Source organism: Thalassophryne amazonica, chromosome 8 (assembly GCF_902500255.1).
Source record: "Thalassophryne amazonica chromosome 8, fThaAma1.1, whole genome shotgun sequence".
NCBI classification, from domain to species: Eukaryota; Metazoa; Chordata; class Actinopteri; order Batrachoidiformes; family Batrachoididae; genus Thalassophryne; species Thalassophryne amazonica.
Window position 1 is genome coordinate 92001106 of NC_047110.1, and position 27409 is coordinate 92028514.

Below are 27409 nucleotides of genomic sequence, written 5' to 3' on the forward strand. Positions count from 1 at the left end.
GACAGAACAAGTATATCCACTCCTTTAAAAAAAAAAAAAAAAAAAAAACAAAACACGGTAACTCAAAAACCAATACATGCTACATTCCATATTTATACAAGAACTTGATTTGGGGTTGTTTAGATTAACTGACGCACCAGATCAGTACAAAGTTTGAATTTACCATGTACCTGTCTGCCACCTGCTGGATATGTCTGGTATTTTTGTAGGCAGTAATGTTACACTGCCACCTGCTGGACACGTCTACGATTTTTGCAGGGAGCAGCAGGTGAACGTGGCTGGGATTGTTGCAGGAAATATCACCACCATGCATGGCAAAAATTAGGGGCAGGTGTGTCTTAAGGTACCTGTAGTTTGAATAAGCTTGTCTGTCTGATTTCCAGTGCCACTACTGCTTGTTCAACTGTGACAATAAACCACTTATCTAGCTATAAATCCACAGCGCCGTCTGTGGGGGGGAGGAACCAAAAACCAACCCACTCTTCACCCCAATCCACCATTTCATTTTATTGCACTAACAAAAAAAGTTGGAATACATTTTTTTTTTGTCTTGGTCGTAATAGTGACATATTGCACCAAAACACCTACTTCAAGCTGTTCACAACACAAAATAGTATTATGCAACAATAATAATCAAGACCTAATAATAACTTGCTTGACTGCAAATTCATAATCCTAGTGGTTTAGTTAATATCACAATAATAAGTACAAACAGAGGTACAAAACATAAGTTAACATAAGAACTGTTCGTGTCCTCTAAAGGCAAGATCATTCCACCAATGTAAACATTTAGACATCTGTTGTGTTGTAATGTCTTCGGGCATTTATGCAATGTGTATGTTTTAGAATTTTGAAAGCTTTGAAAATCTACGACATATATAATTTCTAATAACCTTAACAAGATCACTGAACATCAACAGTACACCAGTAGTCGATCACAGTTCGAGTTACTCCAATGGCCACGAAAATAAATTAAAGCAGCATTAACCCTGTTATTTTTAAAGGTTAGAATTCTGCACCATCATCAGCCACTTTTGAAGAAGGTCTCCTCGATGACCTCGGTGAATCTCTCCTTCATCTGCTGACGGAAGCTGGCGTACCATTCCAACAGCCTCCTCCTCCTGTCCACCCTCTGCTCCTGGCTCACCCCTCGCTCCCTCTCCAGCACGGCTGGCAGCTCCTTCCAGTCACTGAGGAAGATGAAGGGTGCTCCTGCAGCTTTGAGCAGTCGCAGCGGGGCGTTGGCTCCGGCTGCACAGGCCCCAGGGGTCTGGACATCTTCCACCACGGGTACTGAGCCGTAAGAGCAGGCCTCGTAGATGCGGTAGCACTCTGCGTTAACCCCGACAGGACAGAGTGTGAGCTCGCTCTGGGACAGAGCCATCTGATAGCGTCTCAGACTATCCGCGCTCTCCTGAGGAAGCCAGCTGATGCACAGGAAAAGCCAAAAGCACAGTGAGCATGCATCATTACATTGCATGTTCCTTTCAGCAGTCATGTGACATTGAAAACAACTGGGAGTTCTAGTTATGTATGACAGCTAACAATCTTACAGACAAGTCAGCGGATGGATACATGATCATTTCCAAGACACTGAATACATCTTCCACTTTATTTCCGTCAATCATTAAGAAATACAAACAGTATGGCACTGTATGACAAATCTGTGTCATGTAGGTAGTTCTCAGACGCTGTGTGACCATGCTAGAAGGAGACCAGTGAGAGAAGGGATTTAATGGATAAAAGCAGAAAATAAAATATCTAAATTTGACAGTCTTAATATTTTATAGCCTCTTTCCTCAGAAAGAGAGGGGAAACCCTAAACCTCCATCATGGAGCAACAGAGAAATTATAACAGTTACTTACAGTATGTCACGCATCCAGACGCGAGTCCCAATTATTACATTTTCTAGGTGACAGATATTTGAAAAGATCTGCTTTTCTGGTGTACTGAACTGCTTTTACACAATTTAAGTGAAAGATAACCTGATCATAACTGGATTTAAACTGTTCTACACTTTCAAGATATCAGTTGGTTTTGAATGGGCTTTAAACAGCTTTAAATTAACAATAAACGGGTTCGGAAACAAAGCCAGTGTTTTTGGATCTTGGATTGTTATCTGATCAAAATAATTAGAAGATATATCTTTGGATTATGAGAAATTGTGGATGTACTATTTTCTGTCATTTTCAAACAAAAGAAAAAGTTTTCTTATGTCACAAATGTGCTTGATCGGGGGAAGGTAAGATCTAGACCTGACATATTGTACGTTGCGATGACTCGCATAATTTGGTGGAGGCGCTGTATAAACAGAGTGAATCAGATCACAAAACAATCACAAAGAAGGACCATAAAATGACAAATAAATTCTTGATGTCTAGTCTGTAAACCTTAATTACTATTAATAACTACAATTTTATTTTCAAAAGTGTAAATTATTGTTTTAAACACACATACTTGTCTCTGGCAGTAATGATGCAGTCTTTGTCCAGGCCAGAGTGTTTCAGCACATGCATGAGTGTTTCTCTGGAGGAGTTTTTGTAAATGGTTCCAATGAAGTTGCAGAGGTATTGTCTGTTGTTGGTGATCAGCTGGGTATTCGGCCTGATCATGGGAAATTGTCTGTATCTGTGGACGAAACACAAAAAAGACCAAAGTGTGAGAAACATCCCACACAACTATTATAGAAGAGTATGTCTGACTCACATCCACACAAGATTACATACGTGGCAACACCAAGTGGCCACTGGAAGATATCCTTATCATTGACCCACGGGCTGTCGTAAACAAGAAACAACAGATCCACAAAGCCACCGTTTCTCTTTAGGTAAGGACTGATCCAGTCATTATTGCAGTGCTCATTACCCAGCAGGACCACAGCTACGTGAGACACAGTATGGGCCTGCACCAGAGCATGAACATGCTCCAACCACCTTGTTGAGTAAGAGACCTTCTGCTGCTCACGTCCATTCAGAACAAGAACCAGGCTGTTCATATCAAAAGGGACATGACCCTGAACCACTGCAGGACCTGTGTAAAAACTAAAGCAAAAGGCACAGAAAGTAGGTTACTGAAATAGTATTTTTCCACCAGTGTAGCCAGTGAGCTCGAGGACACTGCGCAGGGAATCAGTCAGTTAATCAGTCATGCAACATCTCCCTTGTGAACGAGATTACTTCAGTTATACAAGCTTGATTATCACCAAACTTGGTATATGCATTACGCACAGCAACCTCAATAAGCCTAATGGCTTTGGGGTCAAATGTTCAAAGGTCACGGTCACTGGTGCATGTTCTAAAAATCTTGAGTGCAATAACTTCTTTCCTAATTCCATGTTTGTCACCAAAATTGGCATCTGGGTTAGGCATGGTGACCCTAGAAACCTATTGATTTTGGGGTCAAAGGTCAAAGTTAGTCAAGTCAAAATTGTGAGTGCAATTACCTTCTTTCTTAATTGCTTGATTGTCACCAAGCCTGGTATGTGTTAGGCATAGTCAAAAGATTAAAGATCAAAATCACTGAACTGTACTTTGTAAAAACCTTCTACAGAAAAGTGTCACCATGGGTTAGTGCAGACGCACTTGTTACTATTTTGCGTTATGCAGTTATTGTCATAAGATGCACATCCTAGAGGCAACAATCAAAACATTGCAAATTTGAAGAAAAATTTCATGTGTGATGTGTTACCTGAAATCAATCTTTCCTGACTGCAGCTCACCCTCTCTCCATTGTGCTACTTTATCAGTTGGGTTGAGGGGTCCCTCTAAAATATGTTCCCAAAGGTAAATCCCTGAAATAAGAAAGTGTATATTAATTGCTCTTTGACACAGAGGCATGTTTACCCCATCATCCATTTATTTGTTTCCACTAGTCATTGCTGGGAGACACAGGTAAGGTCTTACGGTACTTGTTTTGGCATCATTTTGATGGAAACGTACTTCCCTAAAATACTGCTCCACTATAATGACTAAACAAAGATGAGGGTGCAGATGATGCCATCTTACAGAAAAACATGCCAATATTAAAAATATTCAGAATTTAGAATTATTACAGCATATTATCCTGCATATTACCATTTTATAATTTTCTGTATGTGCATTAGTGAAGCTGTTTGCAGATTTTTTTTTATTTTAAATTGAATTTGGCATGTTTTAAGAGCTGAATGCATAAAGAACTAGAAGTATAATTTGGCAATACAAGTTGTGTCAATCAATCAATCAATCAATTTTTTTATATAGCGCCAAATCACAACAAACAGTTGCCCCAAGGCGCTTTATATTGTAAGGCAAGGCCATACAATAATTATGTAAAACCCCAACGGTCAAAACGACCCCCTGTGAGCAAGCACTTGGCTACAGTGGGAAGGAAAAACTCCCTTTTAACAGGAAGAAACCTCCAGCAGAACCAGGCTCAGGGAGGGGCAGTCTTCTGCTGGGACTGGTTGGGGCTGAGGGAGAGAACCAGGAAAAAGACATGCTGTGGAGGGGAGCAGAGATCGATCACTAATGATTAAATGCAGAGTGGTGCATACAGAGCAAAAAGAGAAAGAAACAGTGCATCATGGGAACCCCCCAGCAGTCTACGTCTATAGCAGCATAACTAAGGGATGGTTCAGGGTCACCTGATCCAGCCCTAACTATAAGCTTTAGCAAAAAGGAAAGTTTTAAGCCTAATCTTAAAAGTAGAGAGGGTGTCTGTCTCCCTGATCTGAATTGGGAGCTGGTTCCACAGGAGAGGAGCCTGAAAGCTGAAGGCTCTGCCTCCCATTCTACTCTTACAAACCCTAGGAACTACAAGTAAGCCTGCAGTCTGAGAGCGAAGCGCTCTATTGGGGTGATATGGTACTACGAGGTCCCTAAGATAAGATGGGACCTGATTATTCAAAACCTTATAAGTAAGAAGAAGAATTTTAAATTCTATTCTAGAATTAACAGGAAGCCAATGAAGAGAGGCCAATATGGGTGAGATATGCTCTCTCCTTCTAGTCCCCGTCAGTACTCTAGCTGCAGCATTTTGAATTAACTGAAGGCTTTTTAGGGAACTTTTAGGACAACCTGATAATAATGAATTACAATAGTCCAGCCTAGAGGAAATAAATGCATGAATTAGTTTTTCAGCATCACTCTGAGACAAGACCTTTCTGATTTTAGAGATATTGCGTAAATGCAAAAAAGCAGTCCTACATATTTGTTTAATATGCGCTTTGGATGACATATCCTGATCAAAAATGACTCCAAGATTTCTCACAGTATTACTAGAGGTCAGGGTAATGCCATCCACAGTAAGGATCTGGTTAGACACCATGTTTCTAAGATTTGTGGGGCCAAGTACAATAACTTCAGTTTTATCTGAGTTTAAAAGCAGGAAATTAGAGGTCATCCATGTCTTTATGTCTGTAAGACAATCCTGCAGTTTAGCTAATTGGTGTGTGTCCTCTGGCTTCATGGATAGATAAAGCTGGGTATCATCTGCGTAACAATGAAAATTTAAGCAATACCGTCTAATAATACTGCCTAAGGGAAGCATGTATAAAGTGAATAAAATTGGTCCTAGCACAGAACCTTGTGGAACTCCATAATTAACTTTAGTCTGTGAAGAAGATTCCCCATTTACATGAACAAATTGTAATCTATTAGACAAATATGATTCAAACCACCGCAGCGCAGTGCCTTTAATACCTATGGCATGCTCTAATCTCTGTAATAAAATTTTATGGTCAACAGTATCAAAAGCAGCACTGAGGTCTAACAGAACAAGCACAGAGATGAGTCCACTGTCCGAGGCCATAAGAAGATCATTTGTAACCTTCACTAATGCTGTTTCTGTACTATGATGAATTCTAAAACCTGACTGAAACTCTTCAAATAGACCATTCCTCTGCAGATGATCAGTTAGCTGTTTTACAACTACCCTTTCAAGAATTTTTGAGAGAAAAGGAAGGTTGGAGATTGGCCTATAATTAGCTAAGATAGCTGGGTCAAGTGATGGCTTTTAAGTAATGGTTTAATTACTGCCACCTTAAAAGCCTGTGGTACATAGCCAACTAACAAAGATAGATTGATCATATTTAAGATCGAAGCATTAAATAATGGTAGGGCTTCCTTGAGCAGCCTGGTAGGAATGGGGTCTAATAAACATGTTGATGGTTTGGATGAAGTAACTAATGAAAATAACTCAGACAGAACAATCGGAGAGAAAGAGTCTAACCAAATACAGGCATCACTGAAAGCAGCCAAAGATAACGATACGTCTTTGGGATGGTTATGAGTAATTTTTTCTCTAATAGTTAAAATTTTGTTAGCAAAGAAAGTCATGAAGTCATTACTAGTTAAAGTTAATGGAATACTCAGCTCAATAGAGCTCTGACTCTGTCAGCCTGGCTACAGTGCTGAAAAGAAACCTGGGGTTGTTCTTATTTTCTTCAATTAGTGATGAGTAGAAAGATGTCCTAGCTTTACGGAGGGCTTTTTTATAGAGCAACAGACTCTTTTTCCAGGCTAAGTGAAGATCTTCTAAATTAGTGAGACGCCATTTCCTCTCCAACTTACGGGTTATCTGCTTTAAGCTACGAGTTTGTGAGTTATACCACGGAGTCAGGCACTTCTGATTTAACGCTCTCTTTTTTAGAGGAGCTACAGCATCCAAAGTTGTCTTCAATGAGGATGTAAAACTATTGACGAGATACTCTATCTCACTTACAGAGTTTAGGTAGCTACTCTGCACTGTATTGGTATATGGCATTAGAGAACATAAAGAAGGAATCATATCCTTAAACCTAGTTACAGCGCTTTCTGAAAGACTTCTAGTGTAATGAAACTTATTCCCCACTGCTGGGTAGTCCATCAGAGTAAATGTAAATGTTATTAAGAAATGATCAGACAGAAGGGAGTTTTCAGGGAATACTGTTAAGTCTTCTATTTCCATACCATAAGTCAGAACAAGATCTAAGATATGATTAAAGTGGTGGGTGGACTCATTTACTTTTTGAGCAAAGCCAATAGAGTCTAATAATAGATTAAATGCAGTGTTGAGGCTGTCATTCTCAGCATCTGTGTGGATGTTAAAATCACCCACTATAATTATCTTATCTGAGCTAAGCACTAAGTCAGACAAAAGGTCTGAAAATTCACAGAGAAACTCACAGTAACGACCAGGTGGACGATAGATAATAACAAATAAAACTGGTTTTTGGGACTTCCAATTTGGATGGACAAGACTAAGAGTCAAGCTTTCAAATGAATTAAAGCTCTGTCTGGGTTTTTGATTAATTAATAAGCTGGAATGGAATGGAGTTGTGTCCAGAATGGAAGCATGTGCTGGTGCTACACATTGCCACAGGTACAACACTACGGAACTGCCCTGTGGCCTGAGTGGCAACCACCTAGGAAGACCTTGGAATCATACAGATTCTGATACTGGGGAATAAAAAAAATAAAAATAAAAAAAATCACAATACCGATGTAAAAATGGTGATGATTCGTAACATTTTGTTATCAACCCCTTATGACAAGGAAATGCAATTGAGGCTTGATGTTTTAAGGTTTAGACATGAACTTTATTAAATTATAAATATTACCAACCAATGTACATCACTCAGACTGGCAATCACCATGCCACATCACTCAAACGTCTTGTCTATTTTGGCCCTGCCTAGCTGGAGGCATAGTGACCACTTGCCTCTGTAAAATAAAATGTCCATCCTGTGACCAATAAGTGATGGGGATCCAAGCCATGCTTGGCAGCATTACAAGCTATGCTGTTAGACCACCATCTATTGGACAAACTACACATGACACTAGCACCAACAATCAGTGTTTTTCAGCATTGTTTATTCTGTAAAATAAAAGTTTTTATATTGGCAAAAATAGCACAGAGATTGATATGTTTGTGAAAGGCTCCCATCGACCAATATTACTGGCCAACTGACATACCGGTTGGGCTGTAAAATAGACTCAGTGTATACCTCTTGCGCTTGGATAATGTGGCAAACTAGGATATCCTGAATAAATATATTAAATATTATAATTAACATTAATGGGCAACCACCCAGGACATCTGCATGTATAAATAAATTTATAATCATCATTAATAATAATGGCTGTTTCTCTGAGCGGTTGCCACCCAGGACCAAAGGTGGTTCCATGGTGTCATGCTCCCAGACTTAACTTGAATATTAATATTATTATTAAACTGTTGGTTTAAGGCAGTGATCTTCAAATGTACTTTCCCATTACTGAGGTGTTTTTTTTCACCGCACATAAAGTGACTCTGGTGTTAATATATTCTCCTCATGTTCACATAACGTGAGAGGATGTGATATAAAGTGAGATTCCTTTTTGTATGTTATATTTGTAGCCGTTTCTTTCCATGGGTGCTGTCCACGGTGCCGATGTGCTGAATGTTTTCAGCCCTTGTGCATGGCCACTATGAATTAATGTTTAACAATAGAAAGAATATCAGGATGAAAATAAAGAAATGCATACCCCAAACAGCTCACAGGGAATTACTGAATCAGATTTATTCATGTCTGCAGTTTAACAGTTACCACCTTGACTTTAAATGTGCAAATACAGACTATCAGAACCTGCTAAATTTTCTTTTAACCTTGACATGTCATATCGCTTGTGTTAAATTTACCTGTTTGTATGTTTACATACTTATCACAATTTTGCACTTGGGTGGATACACCCCAAAATGCATATTCACAAATACCATGTTAAAGGGACAATGCAAGATATTTTGCTCATTTGAAAGACACAATCGTCAGTGTGTGCCGTTAGTAGATTAGTTGCGCGTGTTATGGCGTTTACAGATGTTTTACAGAACTTTAGTAAATCAGGCCCCTTGTGTGCATGAATTACCTATGGCAGCTTTCCCCCAGATTTGGACTCGGTATCGTTTTGGTTTCATCTTGTCGATACGGTTCAGGTAGTGTCTGAAAGCCTCTCTCTTTTTGGTGAGAGCAGAGTTGTACTCCACCTGCTCATCCTCCCAGGGGTTCCACTCGTCGTCTCCTAGAAATGGAGCAACACCGCCATCTCTAACACCACCTGGAAAGAAGCACACAAGTCACATTTATAAGAGCATATTTGTGCAACCTACTGTTTAGAAAATACCTTGTAAGCTGCTATATAATGAAGACTTAAGAGAAACGTCACATAACAGTGGTTTAATATTACCTGAAGGGGCACGCGCCTCTTTCTTCACCACCCTGTGAACACGCGAGATGACTTTGTTGCTGAAGAAAACATTATATGCAGCGTAGAGTGAAAACACTACATACGCAACAATGACGAGGAGGAATAGTTTTCTTTTGGGTATTTTCATTTTTGTTTTCCTTTTTCTCCTCTTAGGTTACCATTGTGCAGCTCTGATTTTTTTTTTTTTTTTTTTTTTTTTAAATGAAAGGACCCTTGTTTATATCACGAGGACCCCTGCCTGCAGCTGGCCGAGAAATTCGCCTGTACAAAATGTGTCGATTTTTTTTTTTTTTTTCAAGCTGTTGAATGTTTTCTGCCACTTCAGATGGAATGAAATGTGGCGTTTAATAATCACGATCATGTTACAACCAGTGTCTGGATGTCTATGGTTACAATACAGCTTCACACAACCTCGGTCTTTGTTATGGCATGACGGCCTACAGAGGCTACACTTCCAGATAACGATAACGTTAGTATTTGCAGGAAACAGTACTGTGTTTACATTGTGGTCCTGCAATGGAATAGAAGTCAAAGGAAATCTTGGAATCGCTGCAGATTTATTTTTTATGTTTTTGTTTTTTGTTTGTTTTTTTACATTTTACACGTCTTGTCTAGATTTCCCTTGCAAAAGAGGTCTAATCTCAATGGGACTAATCAGGAAATTACTGATGGATTATGATTATTAAAAATGTTTTTGTATTCTTCATGATATGAGCCCACAGTGACTCATCCTGGGGTGATTATATATATATATATATATATATATATATATATAGGATTACTTTGAAAGAATGTGGATACATACATGTGGATTACATGTATGCATGTACATACATTTGGATTACTTGTAATCTGAATACTTTTGGATTACATTTCAAAGTAATCCTACCCAACACTGTATACCCCCCCCCCCCCAGGAGGGTGATATGTGTGTTCCTCAAACTCGGGTACTTTTCCAGAGGCCTGGGAGTTCGAGGGGGGTCAGAGCAGTATCTTAGCTGTTCCTCGGACTGCACTCTTCTGGACAGAGACCTGTCTGATGTTGTGCCTGGAATCTGCTGGAGCCACTCTTCCAATTCAGGGGTGACAGCTCCTAGTGCTCCTATTACCACTGGGACCACTTTGTACTTTACCTTCCACATCTGCTCCAGTTGCTCCTTCAGCCCTTGGTACTCCTCTATTTTATTCTGCTCCTTCTTTCTGATGTTGCTTTCAACTGGGATAGCCACGTCGATCACAACTGTGGTTTTCGTTCCCTTGTCAACCACCACTACGCCTGGTTGGTGGGCCAGCAGCTGCTGGTCTGTCTGGAATTTAAGTCCCACAGCACTTTAACCCTGTCATTCTCAACCACCTTTGGTGGCATCTCCCATCAGGATGTCTAATCCATATACGGCACAGATGTTCCTGTTTATAATTCCCCACACTTAGTTGTACCTCTCAGTGTATGCTGTCCCAGCTTGCATCTTGCATTCTGCTACTATGTGCTGGACTCGCTCTGAGGCATATTTGCGCAGCCTGCAACTTGAGTCATGTCAGCTGTGGTAGACTCCTGTCTCTGTGGATCTGCTGCTTAGGGCTTGTTCTTGTGCTGCCATGATGAAATATTATTAATAAATGTTCTGGAACCTACCTAAGTGTGTGCCACTTTTGGTCCAAATGGGGATGAAAATAAAGTTCCTTCAAGAAAATCATTTATTTAAGAGTAATTAGGGGTTACCTTCATTCGGGTGGAACTCCACAGAAAGACCTGAGAGGAGTAGGCCATCAGATGGACAGCCATTTGAGAGATTGTTCCCATTGATTGACGTTTGGCAAATTTGACTTTACCCAGACAATTCCACAACCAAATGCCCCCTATATATATATATATATATATATATATATATATACTCAACAAAAATATAAACGCAACACTTTTGGTTTTGCTCCCATTTTGTATGAGATGAACTCAAAGATCTAAAACTTTTTCCACATACACAATATCACCATTTCCCTCAAATATTGTTCACAAACCAGTCTAAATCTGTGATAGTGAGCACTTCTCCTTTGCTGAGATAATCCATCCCACCTCACAGGTGTGCCATATCAAGATGCTGATTAGACACCATGATTAGTGCACAGGTGTGCCTTAGACTGCCCACAATAAAAGGCCACTCTGAAAGGTGCAGTTTTATCACACAGCACAATGCCACAGATATCGCAAGATTTGAGGGAGCGTGCAATTGGCATGCTGACAGCAGGAATGTCAACCAGAGCTGTTGCTCGTGTATTGAATGTTCATTTCTCTACCATAAGCCGTCTCCAAAGGCGTTTCAGAGAATTTGGCAGTACATCCAACCAGCCTCACAACCACAGACCACGTGTAACCACACCAGCCCAGGACCTCCACATCCAGCATGTTCACCTCCAAGATCATCTGAGACCAGCTACTCGGACAGCTGCTGAAACAATCGGTTTGCATAACCAAAGAATTTCTGCACAAACTGTCAGAAACCGTCTCAGGGAAGCTCATCTGCATGCTTGTCGTCCTCATCGGGGTCTCGACCTGACTCCAGTTCATCGTCGTAACCGACTTGAGTGGGCAAATGCTCACATTCGCTGGAGTTTGGCACGTTGGAGAGGTGTTCTCTTCACGGATGAATCCCGGTTCACACTGTCCAGGGCAGATGGCAGACAGCGTGTGTGGCGTCGTGTGGGTGAGCGGTTTTCTAATGTCAATGTTGTGGATCGAGTGGCCCATGGTGGCGGTGGGGTTATGGTATGGGCAGGCATCTGTTATGGACGAAGAACACAGGTGCATTTTATTGATGGCATTTTGAATGCACAGAGATACCGTGACAAGATCCTGAGGCCCACTGTTGTGCCATACTCCAAGAACATCACCTCATGTTGCAGCAGGATAATGCACGGCCCCATGTTGCAAGGATCTGTACACAATTCTTGGAAGCTGAAAATGTCCCAGTTCTTGCATGGCCGGCATACTCACCGGACATGTCACCCATTGAACATGTTTGGGATGCTCTGGACCAACGTATACGACAGCGTGTACCAGTTCCTGCCAGTATCCAGCAACTTCGCACAGCCATTGAAGAGGAGTGGACCAACATTCCACAGGCCACAATTGACAACCTGATCAACTCTATGCGAAGGAGATGTGTTGCACTGCATGAGGCAAATGGTGGTCACACGGGATACTGACTGGTATCCCCCCCAATAAAACAAAATTGCACCTTTCAGAGTGGCCTTTTATTGTGGGCAGTCTAAGGCACACCTGTGCACTAATCATGGTGTCTAATCAGCATCTTGGTATGGCACACCTGTGAGGTGGGATGGATTATCTCAGCAAAGGAGAAGTGCTCACTATCACAGATTTAGAATGGTTTATGAACAATATTTGAGGGAAATGGTGATATTGTGTATGTGGAACTAGTTTTAGATCTTTGAGTTCATCTCATACAAAATGGGAGCAAAACCAAAAGTGTTGCGTTTATATTTTTGTTGAGTGTATATATATATATATATAGTAGTGTTCAGAATGATAGCGTGCTATGTGACTAAAAAGATTAATCCAGGTTTTGAGTATATTTCTTATTGTTACATGGGAAACAAGGTACCAGTAGATTCAGTAGATTCTCACAAATCCAACAAGACCAAGCATTCATGATATGCATACACTTAAGGCTATGAAATTGGGCTATTAATAAAAAAAAGTAGAAAAGGGGGTGTTCACAATAATAGTAGTGTGGCATTCAGTCAGTGCGTTCGTCAATTTTCTGGAACAAACAGGTGTGAATCAGTGTCCCCGATTTAAGGATGAAGCCAGCACCTGTTGAACATGCTTTTCTCTTTGAAAGCTTGAGGAAACTGGGATGTTCAAGACATTGTTCAGAAGAACAGTGTAGTTTGATTAAAAAGTTGATTGGAGAGGGGAAAACATACGCAGGTGCAAAAAATTATAGGCTGTTCATCTACAATGATCTCCAATGCTTTAAAATAGACAAAAAACAAACAAACAAAAAAAAAAAACAGAGATGCGTGGAAGAAAACGGAAAACAACCATCAAAATGGATAGAGGAATAACCAGAATGGCAAAGCCTCACCCATTGATCAGCTCCAGGATGATCAAAGACAGTCTGGAGTTACCTGTAAGTGCTGTGACAGTTAGAAGACGCCTGTGTGAAGCTAATTTATTTGCAAGAATCCCCCGCAAACTCCTTCTGTTAAATAAAAGACATGCAGAAGAGGATACAATTTGCCAAAGAACACATCAACTGGCCTAAAGAGAAATGGAGGAATATTTTGTGGACTGATGAGTAAAATTGTTCTTTTTGGGTCCAAGGGCCGCAGACAGTTTGTGAGACGACCCCCAAACTCTGAATTCAAGCCACAGTTCACAGTGAAGATAGTGAAGCATGGTGGTGCAAGCATCATGATATGGGCATGTTTCTCCTACTATGGTGTTGGGCCTGTATATCGCATACCAGGTATCATGGATCAGTTTGGATATGTCAAAATACTTGAAGAGGTCATGTTGCCTTATGCTGAAGAGGACATGCCCTTGAAATGGGTGTTTCAACAAGACAATGACCCCAAGCACACCAGTAAACAAGCAAAATCTTGGTTCCAAACCAACAAAATTAATGCCTCGCAGATGTGAAGAAATCATGAAAAACTGTGGTTATACAACTAAATACTAGTTTAGTGATTCACAGGATTGCTAAAAAAGCAGTTTGAACATAAGAGTTTTGAGTTTGTAGCGTCAACTTTCATAGCCTTAACAGTGCATATCATGAATGCTTGGTCTTGTTGGATTTGTGAGAATCTATTGAATCTACTTGTACCTTGTTTCCCATGTAACAATAAGAAATATACTCAAAACCTGGATTAATCTTTTTAGTCACATAGCACTACTATTATTCTGAACACTACTGTATATAGTATTCTACAGTTGCCCTCATCCCAACTATTCAGTATTCAGCCCTCAAAATACATTTACCCACTTTTTAATAAATAATCATAACAGTTGTCTTCTACCAAGCTGCTTGCCTGTTGTCCTGTAGTCCATCCCAGCTTTGTGCAGGTCTACAGTTTTGTCCCTGGTGTGCTTATACAGCTCTTTGGTCTTGGCTATGGTGGACAGGTTGGACTGTGATTGATTGAGTGTGTGAACAGGTGTCTTTTATACAGGTAACAAGTTCAAACAGGTGCATTTAATTCAGGTAAAGAGTGCAGAATAAGACGGCTTCTTAAAGAAAAATTAACAGGTCTGTATGAGCTAGAATTCTTGCTGGTTGGTAGGTGTTCAAATACTTATTTGCAGCAGTAACATACAAATAAATTATTAAAAAAGAATCATACATTGTGATTTCCGGATTTTATTTTTTTTTTAGATTGTGTCTCTCACAGTGGACGTGCACCTAAGATGAAAATTTCAGACCCCTCCATGATTTCTAAGTGGGAGAACTTGCAAAATCGCAGGGTGTTCAAATACTTATTTTCCTCACTGTATAAAGTAAGTCCCTTTGGCTGCTCCCTTGTTTGCACTCAGGGTCGCCACAGCAAATCCAAGGTGGATCTGCATGTTGAATTGGCACAGGTTTTACACCGGATGCCCTTCCTGATGCAACTCCACATTACATGGAGAAATGTGGCAACCAAGCACGTTAACCACTTGGCCACCACCCCTGCCTGGTTTGTTGCAGGGAATAATCATTTCAAAACATACATGATGGAAATTACTATAAGTTCTTTTAATTTCCAAAGCCTCTGCAGAAATTGTGAGACAGTTGAGTGACAAAAGCTGTAAACATTGGAGTTGAGTTTTTTTTTAAATTGTGTGTATTGGTGAGGGATTCTTGCTTCATCAACAGCCAAAACAGTTTTCTCCTCCGCTACTGCTTGGAAATGTGAAATTTTGCTGTTTGGCCTCAGTGATTGACCAGTCACAAATTTGACCTTGCTTGGCAATTCCTGAACCCACCTCAGTGAAAATATAAATTTTGACCTTCCACTATAATAACCTTGCCCTTTGCCAAAATTAACCCTTTAGTGCAGAGGTGGGCAATCATGTGCCATAAAGGGCCGAGACATTGCAGGTTTTCCTTGCTACCAGTCACCTTCACAGGTGATTTCATTAATGTTCAGGTGTCTCAGCAGGTGATTTCATTGATGACCAGGTGTTTATGTGCAGGGGAGAAGCTCATCAGCAACCCACCTGGTGAGGTGATTGGTTGCAAGGAAAACCTGCAGTGTCTCGGCCCTCGTTGCCCATCCCTGCTTTAGTGTCATTCCAGACTCGACATTCATCCAAATAACATTCAGGGTGGAAAAAAGGTCAAGGACCTGGGGAACAGTGACTCAAAGCACACAGCCAAGATATCAAAGGAGTGACTTGAGGACAACTCTGTGAATGTCCTTGAGTGGCCCAGCCAGAGCCCCAACCTGAATCTAATTGAACATCTCTGGAGAGGTCTGAAAATGGCTGTGCACCGACGCTCCCCATCCAACCTGATGTAGCTTGAGAGGTGCTGCAAAGAGGAATCTTCAAAACTACCCAAACATAGGTGTGCCAAGCTTGTGGCATCATATTCAAGAAGCCTTGAGGCTGTAATTGCAGCCAAAGGTACATCAACAGAGTATTGAGAAAGGGTGTGAATACTTACGTACATGTAATTTATTAGTGTTTTTTTTTTTTAAAGGTTGTAAAATAAAATGTGGAAAAAGTGAAGTTCTGTGAATACATTCCAGATACTCTACATGATTTTTGTTAGGTCAGCCAAAATATAAACTGGATTTACAAATTAAAAGGATTCAGCTAAACAGGCCTAGAGACCTTGAAGAACACAATTAAAAAAAAAAAAATTTTTCATTCATTTAACCAGGAAAGACCCACCGAGATTAAAAGCCTCATTTGCAAGGGAGTTGTGCTGGACAGCTGCGCCCTCTGCTGGCAAAAAGGAGCCTGTGCAGAGTTGGTGGGTGCAGCAGGTGGACACGTGAGTTTGGGTTTCATTATTATTGTTGCTGTTTCTGTCGGTAGTTTTGATAGTGTGCGTTCAGAGAACAGTAAGTGTAGAGTTTATGGTTATTTATTGCTTCATGTTATTACTTATAGCTTATGTATGTTGATAGTTCGGCTAACCAGTTAGCCTGTTAATGCTAATAGTTGCCAACAGTAAGAAGCATCTCCCATGTGCTCATATTCTTGGTTGTTGTAAATTATTCTGAATACTTAATTATTTATTTTCACTGGTTATGACTATAGTTAATCATATACACGCTGTTCTGGTAACTGGCTCTTTTTATTCTGTTACAGAACCACACACATCTTTCACATAGCTTCAGCAAATCAACCATTTATTATCAGCAATAAAGAAGTTAAAAGGTAACTGGCTCTTTTTATTCTGCTACAGAACCACACACACCTTTCACATAGCTTCAGCAAATCAACGATTTATTACAACCCCTGGCAAAAATTATGGAATCACCGGTCTCAGAGGATGTTCATTCAGTTGTTTAATTTTGTAGAAAAAAAGCAGATCACAGACATGACACAAACTAAAGTCATTTCAAATGGCAACTTTCTGGCTTTAAGAAACACTATAAGAAATCAGGAAAAAAAGATTGTGGCAGTCAGTAACGGTTACTTTTTTAGACCAAGCAGAGGAAAAAAATATGGAATCACTCAATTCTGAGGAAAAAATTATGGAATCACCCTGTAAATTTTCATCCCCCAAATTAACACCTGCATCAAATCTGCTCATTGACATTGACCCTATGCCATGACATTGACCCTATGTGTCTTTTTGCAAGGAATGTTTTTGCAGTTTTTGCTCTATGGCAAGATGCATTATCATCTTGAAAAATGATTTCATCATCCCCAAACATCCTTTCAATTGTCCAAAATATCAACATAAACTTGTGCATTTATTGATGATGTAATGACAGCCATCTCCCCAGTGCCTTTACCTGACATGCAGCCCCATATCATCAATGACTGTGGAAATTTACATGTTCTCTTCAGGCAGTCATCTTTATAAATCTCATTGGAAAGGCACCAAACAAAAGTTCCAGCATCATCACCTTGCCCAATGCAGATTCGAGATTCATCACTGAATATGACTTTCATCCAGTCATCCACAGTCCACAATTGCTTTTCCTTAGCCCATTGTAACCTTGTTTTTTTCTGTTTAGGTGTTAATGATGCCTTTCGTTTAGCTTTTCTGTATGTAAATCCCATTTCCTTTAGGCGGTTTCTTACAGTTTGGTCACAGACGTTGACTCCAGTTTCCTCCCATTCGTTCCTCATTTGTTTTGTTGTACATTTTTCGATTTTTGAGACATATTAAGTTTTCTGTCTTGACGCTTTGTCTTCCTTGGTCTACCAGTATGTTTGCCTTTAACAACCTTCCCATGTTGTTTGTATTTGGTCCAGAGTTTAGACACAGCTGACTGTGAACAACCAACATCTTTTGCAACATTGCGTGATGACTTACTCTCTTTTAAGAGTTTGATAATCCTCTCCTTTGTTTCAATTGACATCTCTTGTTGGAGCCATGATTCATGTCAGTCCACTTGGTGCAACAGCTCTCCAAGGTGTGTTCACTCCTTTTTAGATGCAGACTAACGAGCAGATCTGATATGATGCAGGTGTTAGTTTTGGGGATGAAAATTTACAGGGTGATTCCATAATTTTTTCCTCAGAATTGAGTGATTCCATATTTTTTTCCCTCTGCTTGGTCTAAAAAAGTAACCGTTACTGACTGCCACAATCTTTTTTTCTTGATTTCTTATAGTGTTTCTTAAAGCCAGAAAGTTGCCATTTGAAATGACTTTAGTTTTGTGTCATGTCTGTGATCTGTTTTTCTACAAAATTACACAACTGAATGAACATCCTCCGAGTAATAATAAATATATTAATAAACACTACAATGCCAAGATGGATATAATAAATACAATGACTAGCAATTGCTTCTCCTCATGATTGTATTTCTCAAAATACATTTACCCATTTTTCAGCTTTTTAAGTCAGTCATTTTTAATCTTCCCTTTAACCAGCAAGTCTGTGATAGCTTCCACAAAATTCCACTAAAATTCTATGGAATAAAATGTATAAACAGTAAATCTCACAGCAAGATAATCTTGGCTTCAGAAAAACACATCATGCCATTACAAAGAAATACCATTCTTCCAAACACTTAGGTAGGCCTCTTGGATATTCCAGCATGTCCAGAGAGATTAATCCACATATTGTACCTCTGCCTGAAGCTCCTTGGTGATGTAGCCAAGAAGGGCAGCTGTAAGCTGCTGCTTCAGGGTGGTGTTGCCCATCACCAGAGCTACCAGCTGGGCCAAATCAGTCCACTGAATATCACCCAGGATGACTAAAATGTTATCATAAAGCCTCTGCTGCTGCAGAGGACTAAGCTCCATGATGATCTGAGGCAGTGGTTTGAATTGTCCACTGGTCATCCAGCATCCCAGAAGGCCCCCGACAGCACCACCTGAAGGAGAACACGAGTTTACACATGAAATTAAGCAACTGCACATTAATCTGTTTACAGTCATTTTCCATAACAATCACTCAGGACCATCCAGCCATCAGTTTTCCACTGCATATAATGTGCCAGGCTGTGGTGGCAAAATAATCCAGCATCTCCTGCAGGATGTCCTTTCTACACAAAGAAGCAGCAGTCTTACTTCAGGTTCTTTCTGGATGGCAATTTTTTTTTTTTTTTACCTTGTCTCTACAGGTGATTCCTGCCACGCTGTGAAGGAAACTGACCTTTCAGTCATTGCCTAATGTTCAGAACAATAGGTGTGGGTAGGAACGTAACTGGCAGCACGGTGGATGAGTGGTTAGCACTGTTGCCTCACAGCGAGAAGGTCATGGGTTCGATTCCCACTTGTGGCCTTTCTGTGTGGAGTTTGCATGTTCTCCCTGTGTTTGCGTGGGTTCTCTCCAGGTGCTCCAGCTTCCTCCCACATCCAAAGACACGCAGGTTAGGTGGATTGGAAACTTTACATTGTCCGCAGGTGTGCGTGCAGGCGTGAATGTGCTTTTTTGTCTATATGTGGCCCGGCATCAGACTGGGTGTACCCCGTCTCGTGCTCTATGACTACTGGGATAGGCTCCAGCCTCCTGTGACCCTTAATTGGACTAAGTGGTTGAAGATGAGTGAACTCACCAACTGCAACACCAAGAGGACCTCCAATCAAACCTCCAGCAAAGGCCAGTCCTCCAGCAGCTGCTGCTCCCTTTCCCGAGCTTCTCACTGTGGTCTGAATTTGCTGATTGGCTGATAGCTCACAACAAAGCTTCATGACATCCTGGATTCTATGACACATACTGTGAATAGGATTTATAACGGTTGGTGCTTAGAAGAAATTATCAACAGGAACAGAATAATGTTACAAATCTGGTACCAATCATATAGTATGATGTCAGGAAAGCAACATAATTACAAGCAGCACTGAATCTGTTATATTAGAAAACACAGGACTTAACGTGATCCTCCATATGAATAGATATTATGGCACACATTAACAAACATTTTCTAGTATGACTGATTTTTACATATAAAATACATCAAATCTGCTGCGAGGACAACACAAGAAAGCTTCCAACATAGGGAGCTTATTTACACTGTGCTTCTTGAAGAGTTTGACAGTAAAGATGTATAAATTAAATAAATACAAATATTTCACATTACTTATAAAACAAAAGGTTGTATATTAGACCAAATACATTAGGCAAAAAATAAATCAAACCACATCAATTCATGTATGATGTTTTATTTTATTTATTTTGTTTTAGGTTATTAAAAACCTAAAACATAATAATAAAATAAATCAAACATCATACATGAATTCATACAAATGAAAAATAATTATTTTTCATTTGAATGAATTCATGTATGATGTTTTATTTACTTTATTATGTATGATGTCTGATTTATTTTATTATGTTTTAGGTTATTAAAAACCTAAAACATCATAATAAATATAAATAGCAAAATACTAACAATAGAAAATAACTATTGGACTAATAAAAATGCTAAACAGCCAAATCTTAAAAAAGTAATACCGGTACGCATAAATAACTTGATTAGGGTGTGATTGCATGAGCTAGCATAAAGCATACATGCTTTCTTCTAAAATATACTTTATATTTGATGAAACAAACGTTGCTGTTTTTAACCAAAACGTTTCCGTAATTAGCATACCTTGCGGTGCGACTAAATAGTCATTAATATTTGCTGCGTTTATTCAGTAAAAACAAACAAACATTATGTCCAGTCTGTGATTTTTGATCTTGCTCCTCGTCGCACTCTGTGTGACGTGTCTGTATCGTGCAGCCTTCATGTACGGTCGTCGTGAAACCAATTAGTAAAGACCCGAGTGCGTTTTGAGTGACAGCAATAACTGAATACAACGACAGCATTTGGTTAGTATTAATTTAGCTATTTTTTGTGATATGCTTCAAAACATGTGACGAAAGCGCCTAATCAGCTTCGCGGTTTCAATTTTACACTACTGCTTTGTTTATAGTTAAGAGTGTTTACATTTCCGATAGCATGGAAGGCAGCACGTCATGGTCAATGAGCGCCAATAAACGTCAAGCAAAAATAAATACAGAAATAAATAAATAAATTGGACATCTTAAATATTTTTGAACGCACATTTTTAAAGCATGGCTATCCTTTATGTCAAACCATAGCCATAGCAGATAGTTACAACAAATAATAATGCAAAAAAAAAAAAAATGTATTAACATGAGGCAACCTCCTTCACACAACGAAAACAAACCCTCAGCTACGACGATTATATTAAAGCTCTGAAAATGTTGGTGCTTTTGTGACTTTTATTGCTCGTCATTGTAGGACTGGTGACGCAAAACGTTTATGTTTGTGTTTTTTTACCCAGAATTCACCGGGAGAGTAAGGAACAGCTGTGTAAAATCAAGCCAGGTAAGAAAACGCTAGACAGCAGTGTTTTGTCAAAATAAAAGCAAAACAAAAATCTTGTGAAACAGCACAGTCTTACCACATCTATCTCCTCATCTTTACTGGACAATTTTATATTTATATCTAAATGGAATTGTAAAAATGATTATCATCTTGGCTACCTTCAGTGTCAAAAATATTTTGCCATATTTTCAAGGTTGAACATAATGCACTCCGTTGCACCCTTTGGATTAAACATGTTTTTGCACATATTTTGGGTGTGTCAAAGGTTTTATCCAATCATTTGTATGGAAATATAAATAAATATGAGAGCAACATATGCTCTACATGAGGGTTCATGACAGTCCACATGACTATATAATAATAATAATATATAATAATATAATGATTATATATAACAGTTACTCATAAAATTACATTGCCATCATTAGCATGCACATGTATTCAAATATTATAGCAACTCTCGTGTTGCAACATTTCTGCCACAGTAATGTGAATTTGAACTTTCTGATGTTAAGCACCAGTGTGAGATACACTCAGAAGTTACACAAAAGCTCCCCTCAATAGTATGCAAATGTTTCCTAGGAATATATATTTGTGGCTACTGCTGTGATTGGACCACTATGTAGACTTCTTGCTCACGAAATCAAAACTCAACCAGGTCATCCATGTCTCTCCACCATATTTTTCACTTTATCCAGTGGTCACAGGTGCATTTAAGCACAAAAGTCTTCACCTGTAATTTAGACTTCATGGTCACCTGCCACATGGCTAGTTCATCACTGCAGACTTCTCATGAGATCAGCACTCAACCAGTTCAGCCAAAGGGGAATCCACACCAGCCAACCTAGAGGAACATATTTCAATCTGGATTTAACATACATAAATTTACATAGAGGTGGTGGACACTTGTTTGCAGTGTGGAAGAGTCTTGGTTCAAACTCCACCGCTGCCCATTCTCCATGTAATGGGCAGCTGATTGCAAGTATTAAGCATGTGCCAAATCAATATGCAGATCAACCTCAGCCGAACTTACTTTCTTGGTGTCTAATGTGACTTAAATGTGAGTGAGTTATTGTGGCCACACAGGAAAAGCAACATATTCTTAAATACTGTGTCGAGTAGAGGGAACTATACCACAGACGAGTTAGAAGTTTTTATTTGATTTTATTGTATTTAGTTTCAGTGCCTTGTGAGACTTTTAATTTGAATAGCATTACCTCGACTTCCGTCGTGGTTGTGGTTGTCTTAACATTAGTCCAAGGTGCGTGGCGCAGCAGCTACGCTGACGAAGGATATTTTGCTAATCTGGGAATAATACCGTGGATTTTGTTTTTCTTTTTGGAAATCATGCAGAAATCCTGAAATGAGCGTGTGAGATGCGATCACTTGGGAAAGTGTGGATAATTATCACTGCCCCGTTGATGAAGAAGAGCAGAACGGGTGTGAGGAAGAGCTGCTGCTGCATTCATAAACACTTCTTTAGGACTCACAACCACCCCTGAGCTTTGTGCTGTTCTCACCAAACACCTCGGATTGTATTTCTACACGTGGGTTCACAATGTCTGAAAAGGTTAACATAAACTTGCAGCATCTTGGAGGAGTTGTCAGGCTCCGTGAGGAACACCAAAAGGTAATTCAGAGTAGTTACCTCGCGGCGGGCCAACGAGGCTCTTTAAAACACAACGCGAAGGCTGCTCTGGTGCTTTTTAATACCAAATATAAGTATTTGTGTTTTTGAATTTACTGTCTTTCACGAGTAGCTAATGTTAAGTGTTTTCGAGAGGCTTCCTTCCTTGTGCCTTGTGTCTCTCGTCACCCGGCGGTTTACTTTCACTTCGTCGGAAACGCTGCAAGTTTTGTTTGTTGTTTGTTGTTGTTGTTTTTTTTTTCTTCAGTTTTTTTTTGGTCTTGATAATGCACGAAATTGGTGTTTTAACGAAAAGCGGTGACCAAGTTGGTTAATGTTGCTAACGTGTTGACGCCCCCCAAGCTAGCTCCGGAAACACCTGCAAATATAAAAGAAGCAGCCTTCAATTAAATACAAAACTTGTGCAAATAAACAAATTAATTTAATTTAGTTTAGTTTAAAAAACTCATACCATAACAATCCAATGTAGTTTTTGAATTTAAAAAAAATATTTGTCCGTCAAGTGTCATTAAAGTGATAAAAGCGTGTTAGGGAAGGCAGCGAGTGAAGTCACCCCAGTCCAGGTGAAGTCACCCCACTGCAACCTTGCCCCAGGTGAAGTCACCCCAGTCCAGGTGAAGTCACCCCACTGCAACCTTGCCCCAGGTGAAGTCACCCCAGTCCAGGTGAAGTCACCCCACTGCAACCTTGCCCCAGGTAAAGTCACCCCACTGCAACCTTGCCCCAGGTGTAGTCACCCCAGTCCAGGTGAAGTCACCCCAGTCCAGGTGAAGTCACCCCACTACAACCTTGTCCCAGGTGTAGTCACCCCAGTCCAGGTGAAGTCACCCCACTACAACCTTGTCCCAGGTGTAGTCACCCCAGTCCAGGTGAAGTCACCCCACTGCATCCTCACCCCAGGTGTAGTCACCCCAGTCCAGGTGAAGTCACCCCACTGCAAACTCGCCCCAGGTGAAGTCACCTCAGTCCAGGTGAAGTCATCCCACTGCTACCTCGCCCCAGGTGTAGTCACCCCAGTCCTGGTGAAGTCACCCCACTGCAAACTTGTCCCAGGTGAAGTCACCTCAGTCCAGTTGAAGTCATCCCACTGCAGCCTTGCCCCAGGTGTAGTCACCCCAGTCTTGGTGATGTCACCATGCTTATTTTCTTAAATAATTAAGAATGACTAGTTTAAAGTTAGGGACCTGCCAGTGTGATGTATAGAATTGGGCAGTGCGCCCTGTTTTTCCCATCACTGGGCTTTTTACCTGATAGTTATGTTCCCCTACCTTAAAACATCATCTCACTTACTAAACTTTAGTAAGAACAGTGTATTGTGCCACTGGTGTGTATAAATGATTTATTAGATGAACATATCAGAATTGAAATATTGTGGGGTGACGTAACCTGGGGTGAGTTTGCAGTGGGCTGACTTCACTATGAACCATTAGGGATACCCACAGTCACTTGGTGTCGCCGCAGCAGATCAAGGTAGCTCTATCTGCATGTCGTTTTAGCACACGTTTTACACCAGATGCCTTTCCTGAAGCAACTCTGCATTACACGAAGAAATGTGCTTTTTTTTTAAATGATAAAATGAACAAATTCTCAACATTTTGTCAACATTTTGCTTCATAGATTATTTGTATTGCTAATAAGTTATGAAAAAGTTGACCATTAGTTTATGTCTGACAAATACACTCACTCATCTTCAACTGCTTATCCGGGACTGAGTCGCTTGTGCATCAGCTCCAACAGGGGACCCCAAACTTCCCTTTCCCGGGACACATTAACCACCTCTGACTGGGGGATCCTGAGGTGTTTCCAGGCCATATAATCTCTCTACCCAGTCCTGGGTCTTCGCTGGGGTCTCCTCCCAGCTGGATGTACCTGATGCACCTCCCAAGGGAGGCGCCCAGGGGGCTTCCTTACCAGATGCCCAAGCCACCTCAGCGGGCTCCTTTCAATGTGAAGGAGCAGTGGCTCTACTCTGAGCTCCCCACGGATGACTGAGATTCTCACCCTATTTCTATGTCCAACAAATAATTGATTATTAATCAATTCAGGTGATCTGACTCATAGATCTATTGCTGTATTCATATTTATCATATTTGCTGCTTTGTTATGTCCACATTTAGGGTATTGTTTTATGTCCTGTCTGTTGTCAGTGTGTAAACAAAGTAACTAATGGTTTTTGCTAGTTATATCAAACCTGATGTAATGATTGAGCGTCAGCCAAGGTCAGAACTTATCCCTTGTGCATATATGTTCTGCACAATATGTGAACTGAACTGGCACAAACTTGGATACCTCCTCTTCCCGAATTTGGTTGCCATTTCTGGAAGTGCACTGCATCCTTCCAGTTTTGGAGCGAAGCTCTAAACCTGATTTTTCAGGTGTCTAACAACCTTGAAAATTGTTCCATCTTAAATTGGAGTTTAGGAGTTAGGATTAGGATAAAGGACAATGTTAAATGTTTTTGAAATATGTAAAAAGTTTGAAAATTTCAACATTACGTCTGATCTGGACCTTCCTGACTTTGCACATTTCCAGAAGTCTTACACAGCAGCAGAATTCCACTATGGTCCATGTCCAATTCCAAAATGTTTCCAGTTTGCAAACTGTGCTAAACACATATAGGGGTGTTTGGAATGGCTGTTGGTTAAAGATATACATCAAGTCATATATCCACTTCCTATTGGTCACATGACCATTGACCTTGAAAGGTCAAACTCTGTTTTAGATGTTGTTGCGTTCATCTTTCTACTTCAGTTTTTCCTTACCATTGTTGCCTGTGTGCTTGCTCTTGGGGTTGGTGAGGTTAGACCTTACTTGTATGAAGCGCCTTGAGGCAACTTTGTTGTGATTTGGCACCATATAAATGAAAATAAATTGAAATTTGCCATTGTAAATGTAAATAAACTTTTTGAAATGACTGATTGTACAGTTAGTTAGCTGATTACCTTAGCCTCCGAGCCTTCTAGTGGGGCTGTGTTTCACTGAGTCATTGCAAGTTGAAACATTTCTATTTACATTTACTCCTGTTCATTGGTGACAAGAAATGGTTTACTGAGTGCTCTTTAGTTTACCCCATGCCATTATATTAATTGGACAAAATGGCCTGTGACTGTTTGCATTGTAAATCTATATTGCATGGATTAAATTCATGTTTATCCCCAGTGAAAAGATGAACCCCACAAGTTCAGATGATAGAGTCCGGGTTGAAAAATGTTGACTTCCACTTTAAGTGACATGTGCCTCAGGAGAACATCAGCATCTCTTCCTTTTCAAATGTAATTGGGTGATTTGTTTGTTTCACTGCAGAGGTAGGTATTGTACTGCCTAATGGCTTGATGGCATTTTCTTGGTGGGTTCTGGCCAGTCTGGGTCCCTCACACATGACATTTCACCATTCAGTTCAGTACTGATGTAAATTTTACAGTGCTGCCACCTTGTGATTGTCAAAAAACAAACAAACAAAAACCATTGCTGCTCCCTGCACTTGATGGGCAAGATGACATGCTTTAGTTAATATGAGTGATTATATTGGCTTAAATATTGTGTGAGGTGATTGTGCAGTCCCCATCATTTAAAAATTATTTGTCCGTTAAACAGGTGGTGAAAGACTGTGAAGGTCGTGTTCAGCACTGGTAAGCACTAAAGTCCCTCCAACTAGTTCGGCTGTCACATTGTTGGTGGTTTTTCATGTTTGCTTACACTTGACATCACAATAAGCAGGTGTTTAACACAGTTTTTAACTGGTATTTCAAAAAAAAAAAATTACTGTCATAATTTTTCAAAAACTACACTTTTCATATTGGGACACAAACTGTTAATAAACAAGTACTGTTGACATTTTGAGGACACTTCAGGTGTCTCCAAGCAATGAATGGGATACTTTCCCATTATCGGTAACTGGTTTTGTTAGACTTGTTTTATCTCACACATGGTAAGCTAACACCAGTAAATTACCATCTAAAAAATTATGTGACAACAAAGAAAATGGTTTATTTGGAAATTCTTTATCCTAATGTCCTTTGTAAATCTTTGAATGTGCAGGAAGAAAGTATCAGGAGACTATGAAGCCCTGAATAACCGCCTCAGAACTCTGCCAGATCAACTGTCTTATGACATCATGGTAAGTGCAAAGGAGAGAAAATGTGCACAGGTTTGGTTTCAGGAATTGTTTGAAAAATTCAAATTATCTTCCCTTATCAAGAGCTGGGCAGAAAGTCTGAACTTCTAAATATGTTAAAACTTAAGGTTGCACAGTCTAGTTGATGAGTTGATCAGTAAACTTACTGCTCTGGAATGACTCTTTAAACTTGACATTGAGTCGCCATTGGTCTCACCATTGGGACTTCTATAACAGCAGAGTTGGACACCTCCTGAGAGATTTAAAAAAAAAAACAACAACCTATTTTTCCTTTTCCCTGACTGGACAAAGACCAGACAATTGCCTTGCTGAGGAACGGCCTGAAAATCCTGTTCACTCCTGCCTGTATGTATATATATATATATATGTATATGTATATGTATATATATATGTATATGTATATGTATATATATATGTATATGTATGTATATGTATATATATGTATATGTATAT

At 39.9% G+C, this 27409-nt stretch overlaps 3 protein-coding genes and 1 long non-coding RNA gene across 5 annotated transcripts in view; 2 read left to right on the forward strand and 2 right to left on the reverse strand.

The window, feature by feature from the left end:
- Positions 1 to 68: 68 nt before the first annotated feature.
- On the reverse strand, positions 69 to 9397 carry rxylt1 (ribitol xylosyltransferase 1). 2 transcript variants are annotated; one of them, XM_034176986.1, is made up of 6 exons: positions 9181 to 9397; positions 8863 to 9051; positions 3689 to 3791; positions 2728 to 3042; positions 2459 to 2629; positions 69 to 1427 (listed from the first exon to the last, which is right to left on the reverse strand). In XM_034176986.1, the coding sequence occupies exons 1-6, from the start codon at positions 9326 to 9328 to the stop codon at positions 1025 to 1027; spliced, it is 1329 nt and encodes a 442-aa protein (XP_034032877.1). In that variant the 5' UTR covers positions 9329 to 9397; the 3' UTR covers positions 69 to 1024. The 2 variants fall into 2 exon arrangements, with proteins under 2 accessions (XP_034032877.1, XP_034032878.1); XM_034176987.1 differs by having other exon boundaries at positions 70 to 1427; positions 8863 to 9056; positions 9195 to 9396.
- On the forward strand, positions 3384 to 3757 carry LOC117516095. The gene is made up of 3 exons (XR_004562302.1): positions 3384 to 3420; positions 3490 to 3494; positions 3635 to 3757. It is a non-coding gene; the product is annotated as an uncharacterized LOC117516095 (long non-coding RNA).
- Positions 9398 to 18016: 8619 nt separating the features above from the next.
- On the reverse strand, positions 18017 to 20544 carry zgc:112052 (protein C19orf12 homolog). The gene is made up of 3 exons (XM_034176989.1): positions 20430 to 20544; positions 19392 to 19552; positions 18017 to 18707 (listed from the first exon to the last, which is right to left on the reverse strand). The coding sequence occupies exons 2-3, from the start codon at positions 19549 to 19551 to the stop codon at positions 18442 to 18444; spliced, it is 426 nt and encodes a 141-aa protein (XP_034032880.1). The 5' UTR covers position 19552; positions 20430 to 20544; the 3' UTR covers positions 18017 to 18441.
- Positions 20545 to 22409: 1865 nt separating this feature from the next.
- The window catches only part of uri1 (URI1 prefoldin like chaperone), a 16346-nt gene continuing 11346 nt past the window's right edge, over positions 22410 to 27409 (forward strand). The window contains exons 1-3 of the mRNA XM_034175523.1: positions 22410 to 22803; positions 26416 to 26450; positions 26860 to 26938. Of these exons, the coding sequence (XP_034031414.1) occupies positions 22732 to 22803; positions 26416 to 26450; positions 26860 to 26938 (186 nt within the window). The 5' untranslated portion in view covers positions 22410 to 22731. The remainder of the gene's footprint in view (positions 22804 to 26415; positions 26451 to 26859; positions 26939 to 27409) is intronic.